This window comes from Ochotona curzoniae, unplaced genomic scaffold (genome assembly GCF_017591425.1).
Source record: "Ochotona curzoniae isolate NIBS_2020 unplaced genomic scaffold, NIBS_Ocur_1.0 scaffold_3223, whole genome shotgun sequence".
Classification (NCBI taxonomy): domain Eukaryota; kingdom Metazoa; phylum Chordata; class Mammalia; order Lagomorpha; family Ochotonidae; genus Ochotona; species Ochotona curzoniae.
The window spans coordinates 289,534-295,899 of NW_024467108.1; the positions used below are offsets into that span (position 1 = coordinate 289,534).

At 55.2% G+C, this 6,366-nt stretch overlaps 1 protein-coding gene across 3 annotated transcripts; it reads right to left on the minus strand.

Moving 5' to 3' along the window:
• Positions 1-31: 31 nt before the first annotated feature.
• Positions 32-3,862, minus strand: SMPD1 (sphingomyelin phosphodiesterase 1). Of its 3 annotated transcripts, none has more exons than XM_040964078.1 (6): positions 3,452-3,862; positions 2,301-3,070; positions 1,592-1,763; positions 1,312-1,388; positions 964-1,109; positions 32-818 (listed from the first exon to the last, which is right to left on the minus strand). In XM_040964078.1, the coding sequence occupies exons 1-6, from the start codon at positions 3,764-3,766 to the stop codon at positions 409-411; spliced, it is 1,890 nt and encodes a 629-aa protein (XP_040820012.1). In that variant the 5' UTR covers positions 3,767-3,862; the 3' UTR covers positions 32-408. The 3 variants fall into 3 exon arrangements, with proteins under 3 accessions (XP_040820012.1, XP_040820011.1, XP_040820013.1); XM_040964077.1 differs by having other exon boundaries at positions 2,301-3,073; XM_040964079.1 differs by lacking the exon at positions 1,592-1,763 and having other exon boundaries at positions 2,261-3,073.
• Positions 3,863-6,366: the final 2,504 nt, after the last annotated feature.

A 6,366-nucleotide genomic window follows, 5' to 3' on the forward strand; every position in this document is an offset into this window, starting at 1 on the left:
CAGAATAAACCGAGGCAGTCACACAGGGATCTGGAGTCCCAGTCTCTTTATTTTAACAGCCCCGCAACATCAAGTAACAGGCAGCAGTGCAGAGTTCCACGCTGGACAGCAAACGGGCCTGGGGTGAGACCTCCAGTCTGGGATGCCCAGGGCATTGTCAGCTTAGGCCTGAGCTCCACGGCCATGAACCTTGGCAGCCCCAGGGCAACTGGATGGCAAGCAAGGGCAGAGCAAACTCTTCCTGCATCCAGCTAAACCAGCCCCAGCAGAAAGGGGCCTGTTATCCTGATGTGCTTGAGGCCCTGGATGGGTCTCCATGGCATGTCCTTGAAGGGTTGAATCTCATCCACACTGAGTTTTCGCTTCTTTCTGAAGATGTGAGCTTCCCGGCTTTGCGCTCTGGGACTCTTAGCAGAACAGAGGCCTTGACCACAGGCTCTGGACATCTGGGTTATGCCCATCGGGCACCAGGTGGCGGCATAGAGCTGGGCTGTCAGAGCGGGCGGAGAGCTGTGCGCACAGAGTGGCAAGGCGGCAGGGTGCGCCACAGGGCTCTGAGGGTGGGTGGCCCTTATGGTAGAGAAACCAGAAGGTCTGGAAGAGTCGTGTGTCACCCCGCATGCGGTATACCAGGTCGTGCCAGGCAGCAGGCAGCGCATTGGGCAGCCCATAGGTTTCTCGTGCACTATAGAGGCGTTTCCAGTGTGGCTTGGCTCCTGGTTCGTTTGCCTGGGTCAGGTTCAGGATGTAGGTCTCATGGTCCAGGACTACATGAGAGCTCCCTGAGTAGTTGCCATCTATTTGGTAGACTCGGTAACCTATAAGGAAAGGAGATAAAAGGCATTTCCAGATAGGGCCACGCCTCCTGCCCACCTTTTGTTGCCTTTATCTCTCACAGGCTCAGAATGCTTATCCCATCTACTCCAGGATGCGGGAGGCACCCTCACCCCTCCCCTCACTCACCAGGATTAAGGCCGATGTAGGTGGTGGCACTGGGTGCTAGGAAGGCCACGGAGAGCGGCCGGCTAAGGGTCTCTTCATCATAGAAGACCTCAAACTCATCCACATGAGTGTGGCCAAAGAACTGACCAGCTATCGTGTTCTCGTACCTGGCCAGAAAACAGCAGTTACAGTCAGCTGTGTCTGGGGAGGAGGAAGATTTTGGGGAGACCCAACACTCTTTCTCCAGTCTGTTGGAATAAGTAGCCTAGTGGGGGCGGCAGGGACGGCAAGGTGGCCAGGGAAGTCTCCATCTTTGACTTTCCGTCCCCTCACCCCTCCATTCCCGCTCTCACCTCTACTGCCTCCTACCTGGCTACAATTCTGTAATAATTCCAGCTCCAGCTTTTCAGACAGTGCCCTGGGGGAATATGGCCAATGATGTGCACCTGGGTGAGGGGAGAGTTAAGGCTATGTATCAGGGAAAAGCATTTGCAAAGATGACCACAGACTGGACCCCCAGGTTATGCTTTTGTTGGGCTCACTGGGAAAGCAGGGCTCCCTGCTCCCAGTGCTCCAGCTCCGCAGAAGTCGGCTTCTCCCCCACCCTGAGCAGCACCCACTCCATCACATCCCACTACTATCCCCTCACTTTGTCTCCTCGATCCTCAGCAGCCTGAAGCTCCCCCACGAGCCACTGGAGCTGTCCAGCGGGATCTGTGGAGTTGATCAAGAGCCAGAAGTTCTCACGGGAACAAAAATTCATATTGAGAGAGATGAGGCGGAGACCGGGGCGTGGGGAAAGGGCATAGAACCCCCCAATTCTGCAACAAAGGGAACATGAGGGATGTGAACATTTCTTCATAAATCTGGTCCTGGGTGCCCAGTTCTGTGCTAGTTTGGGTGGAGGGCAAGGCGGGGGGCACACATGACCTCGTCCCTACCCTGAAGAGCTCACACACTAACAGAAGATCCAACAACACTGGTGACAGGGCTGGTGGGCAGGAGGAAACAGCTCAGAGCTGAGGGTTCTAGGAGCTGGGAGAGGTAAGAACGAGCTGGAGCAGGAAGCAGAGTGATCTAGAAGCAGACGATCGGGACTTGAGCAGGGTGGGAAAACGTGGGGGAGAGGATAGTTGCAGAGTCAATGTGAGTCGAGACTCTGGCTGGGAAATGCAGAGCTATGAGTCCTTGGAAGGAGGGAAGCTGGAGAACAGGGTAGAAAGGGATGGGGGCATCACATTAGGGAGGGACAGAGCTGAGACCTTAAGCCAGAGATAACGGCTCGGTTTCTCCAACTCCCCAGTCCCCTTCCATCCACCCTTCTTCTGCTTTCCAGGGTTTTCATGGACCTTACGTACCTGAGGGTGCTGAGGGCTTCAGCAGGCAGCCAGGGTTCCCACGCCTTGGCCATCGCCTCGTAGAGCCAACGGGAGGAGTGGTTGCCCTCTATGAAGGGGGGTGGGAAGCCATTGACAGGTGTGCTCTCGTGGTTGCCTACAGCAGGGTATACGGGCACAGGTCCCAGGAACTTCTTGACAAGGGCCGTGACGGTGTTCAGGGCCCGCAGCTGGTCCTGACGTGACTGCTGCCAGACGTCATGGGCGGGGATGTCACCTGTCCAGTATGCCATCTCAAAAGGGCCAGCCGGGCCCACGCTGCTCAGCAGGCTCTCCAGGGTCCGCAGGGGCAGGTCACACTTGCTGTATTCACCCCAGTACCCGGCCCCTGGCTGAGAGGCAGGGGGTGGGCCGGAGCCCCTACGGCAGCACAATGGGTTCTCACAGTTGGGGTCTGTGCCCTCCAGATAGTCATGATCCCAGTGCAGGTCAGTGAGGAAGAGGACACGGCTGACCGGGGCCCCTGGGCTGGGAGGGTTGGGCGGCTTTGGGGGTGGCTTGGGCACTGCCGGCAAAGAGATGTTCCAGGAGGAGAATATGTCCCAGTGGCCGCAGGTGGGGCCCAGGAGCAAGCCACAGGCTTCGGAGGGGCTCAGCACCGAGCGTGTCCACACCTCCACCATGTCATCCTCGAAGAGGTGGACTGCCGACTGGCACACAGTGGGTGGTGCTATCTTCAACATGTTACACAGCTTAATGGCCACAGCGCCCACCCGGGCCACATTGGGCTCCTTCTGTGGAGGGAGGCAGGAGGGGTGAGGAGCTACAAACACAGCAGGGGCCAGGCCAACACTCCCTGAAACTCAGTGTCCTAAGAGGGGCTGGACCAATCAGTGCCTTCCCCCCGGTGGGGGGGATTCAGGCAGTGCCAGCCACAGCTTCCCTCCTTGGCATCTTTTTCAGGCAGGCCTCCACTTGGCCAGCTGGCTTACTTCTCAAGGGTAACCGCGAAATGGTGGTGGCAGGTAGGCAGGTGTCCCCAAGGGGAACAAACTCAGCAAAGGCTTGTAGGTGCCACTTGCTCCATCAGGGACGTGTTTGGACCCCGGGGGCACCTGCTTTTACCCCACCCCTCCAACTTTGCCTCCACTTCAGCCCCAGAAAGCACTCACCTTCAGCCCGAAGTTGAGGGCAGTGAACAGGCCTTTGCAGACAGGGCAGGTGAGGTTCCACCACCCCAGAGCATTCCGGAGCCGGGGCACTACGCGTTTGAACTGCGCAGGGTGGCTTTGGGCAGGAAGAGGGTGAGCCTGGGCCGGCGTCCCGACAAAGAGGGAGTCGGGTAGAGCGAGAGCCAAAGTCAGGCCCAGGCCCATCCAAAGCAGTCCCCGGTGGCGGTGGGAGGCCTCCCAAGACCTGACCGGCGGCGCTGGCTCTCGGCCGGATCTGCAGGGGCTTTGGCCAGGTGACACTCCGTGGCAGGGCATCGCCAGGGTTCCTAGACAGGTCTAGGTCGCCTGTCTGACCCTGGGCGGCCCTCAGGGCCCCCGGAGGCGCTGGGGACACCCGATCACCCTTCTAAGTCGGCTGATTGCTCAGCAGCCAGCCGCAAAGCAGCTCCGCCCCTTCCTCTTCCTCTTGTCAGCGACAGCAACAGCTGATCCCCGCGGCCGCCCAGAGTCCTGTCAAGTAGGTGGAGGCGGAGCGCAGGGCGCGCCCGGGACCGCCCCGAATCTCGCCCCTTGCGCGGTTAACCAGGGGCACCGCTTGGAGGCCACAGCCGCAGGAAACCGCAGCGGCCGCAGCGCTGGTGCTCCCGGGCTGGACCTGGTGTGGCTGATGGGAGCCCTCCCGAGGTCCCAGGCGCCTCTGCCCAGACCTGCGCACGCAGACACCTGCACCAGCTGTCAGGTGCAAAGCCGCACCAGGGTTCTCCTATGGTTCGTCTTCGATTTCTTTTCTGCAGAGTTACAGAAACAGGAGACAGAGAGACATATTCTATACATTGGTTCGCTCTTTAAATGACCTGGTTAATCGGAAGCCAGCAGCCTGGGGCTTCTTCCGGGTCTCCCACGTGGGTACAGGGGCCCAAGCACTTGAACCATCACCTGCTGCTTCCCCAGACACATTTGCAAGGAGCTGGATTGAAAGTGGAGCAGCCAAGACGTGGACCGGTGCCGTTATGGCACGCCGGTGCCGCAGGCAAAGACTTAAGCTAGTGCACCCGCAGCCTTACCTGAAGGTCCTAGAGGCAAAGGCTTACAGTACTGGCACCACAGCTTCGTCCAAGGTCCTGCCAGTGAGTGTGTCTCCTGGGGCCGGGCTCCTCTCCTCCATTCTGACATTCTGTCTCAGCCCATAGCCACACCCTGCAGTCACCTGGACTCTGAATCACCAATGACTCAAGATTCCCTAGACAGAAGGGAGCCTTAGGCTCATGTGGGGACCTGTTCTCCTCCTTTCCTTAGGAAACTATGGCTCGGGATGGTCAGGTGGCCCAGAAGCAGCAGAAATTCTGGAGCTACAGGGACCAGAAACACAGCTGGAAATTCAGTCCCCTACCAAGTGACTATAACAGTTCAAGAGCTAACCTTTATGATAAGTGTTTCTTACGATGGTCCAGGCACTAATCCAGTCACTTCATAATTACCATCTTCAATTCTTACAAATTCAACAAGTAGGTTTAACACTATTATTATGGGGGAAACGCGGCATGGGGAAGTTAAGAGGCAGAACAGCAATTGCAACGTAAGCTACTTGACTTCCACAAAGGTGTCCGATTTTTCCTGTAAGAGTTGCTTCCAGGTGATTCCCCCAGTCCCAGAGGTCTGAGAGCATCATCAAGAAGTTGGTTCCTGCTATGTAGGAAACAAAGATTGAATCCCTAGCCCTGGCTATGTCCTGGTCAGTCACAGATGTTCTGGGCATTTTGGGGAGTGAACCAGGGGCCAGAGCTCCATCTCTGCACCTCTAGCAAATAAATATAATGAGAAGACATGGTATTCATGCTCATCAGTATTATGCATTACTATTTAAGGTTAAGAGGTAGATGTTTTCCTAAGGGTTCTGTATTTCAGCCGTCACAACACACGTAGTAGGCAAGTGCAGTCATCTCTGTATCTTGAAGAATTTGGCCTCGGGACCCTAGGTATCTGTGAACACTCAAGTTCCACTCAGAAAATGGGGTAGTGCCATAGACTCCATGCACATCGCCTCCCTCTCACACGTGTACAAGCTGCAAATCCTCAGTACCTGCTGTGAGCTAAATGCCAGGTACGCAGTTGATACACTGTAGTGTTTGGGAAGCCAGGAAAAGCTCTGTGCGTGTTCAATACAGAGCCAGTTTAAGACTATCTCCAACTCAGAGACTCTATGATGGATTAGGTCAATCAGTGGATTCTTCAAAGACCTCATGGTGCTTGGAGTGGCAAGATTGGCAGCGATTCATAACTGTTGAAGTACCAAAACCACTTGAGCAACAACCTCAGAGCATACCCTACATCCGGGACTTGAGGAGGGTGGGAAATTGGGTGGGCCTTCTCCCTTAATACCGCCCTTTTAACATGAAGGAAACAATATGGAAAAACAATAGTCTTACCCACATATAAATAAATAAATAAATAAATAAAAGAACACAGAAATGAAAAAAAAAAAAAAAGACTATCTCCAACTCAGCTTAGTTGAATCCACGGATGTGGAGTGCTGGGATGTTTAAGACCCACTAGTATGATAATGTCCATTTTGCGGACGAGTAAAGTAGGCTGCAGTAGCCATGTCAAGATCCCATTGCTCCCTGGAGTTTGAAGGCAGCATCTAGCTCGACGCCTTCCCGTGTGGAGCTCCAGGAATGGTGCTGTGACAGTTAGACGAGCTAACAGGTAACTAGGGTCAGGTCTCTGTTAGAATGAGCAGAAGGGGCAATCTCCTTAAAAATGTGCAAGACGTTGCTTGCTTCTGCTCAGACCTGTCTGTGAAATAGCACCAATACTGAGTTTCTAGAATAGAATAGAAAAGAAGCTACCACTCCCACCCTCCTGATGGATTTTTGTTTTGTTGTGGCCAAGTCAGACAGGATTTTAATTCTGGG

Excerpts from the sequence above, each read along its gene's own strand:
- SMPD1 (XM_040964077.1), bottom strand. The coding sequence starts at position 3,766 with ATGCCCTGCCACGGAGTGTCACCTGGCCAAAGCCCCTGCAGATCCGGC. Across the intron at positions 1,764-2,300 it reads GAAGCCCTCAGCACCCTCAG|AATTGGGGGGTTCTATGCCC; the intron begins GTACGTAAGGTC and ends CCTTTGTTGCAG. Across the intron at positions 819-963 it reads CTACATCGGCCTTAATCCTG|GTTACCGAGTCTACCAAATA; the intron begins GTGAGTGAGGGG and ends CTTTCCTTATAG.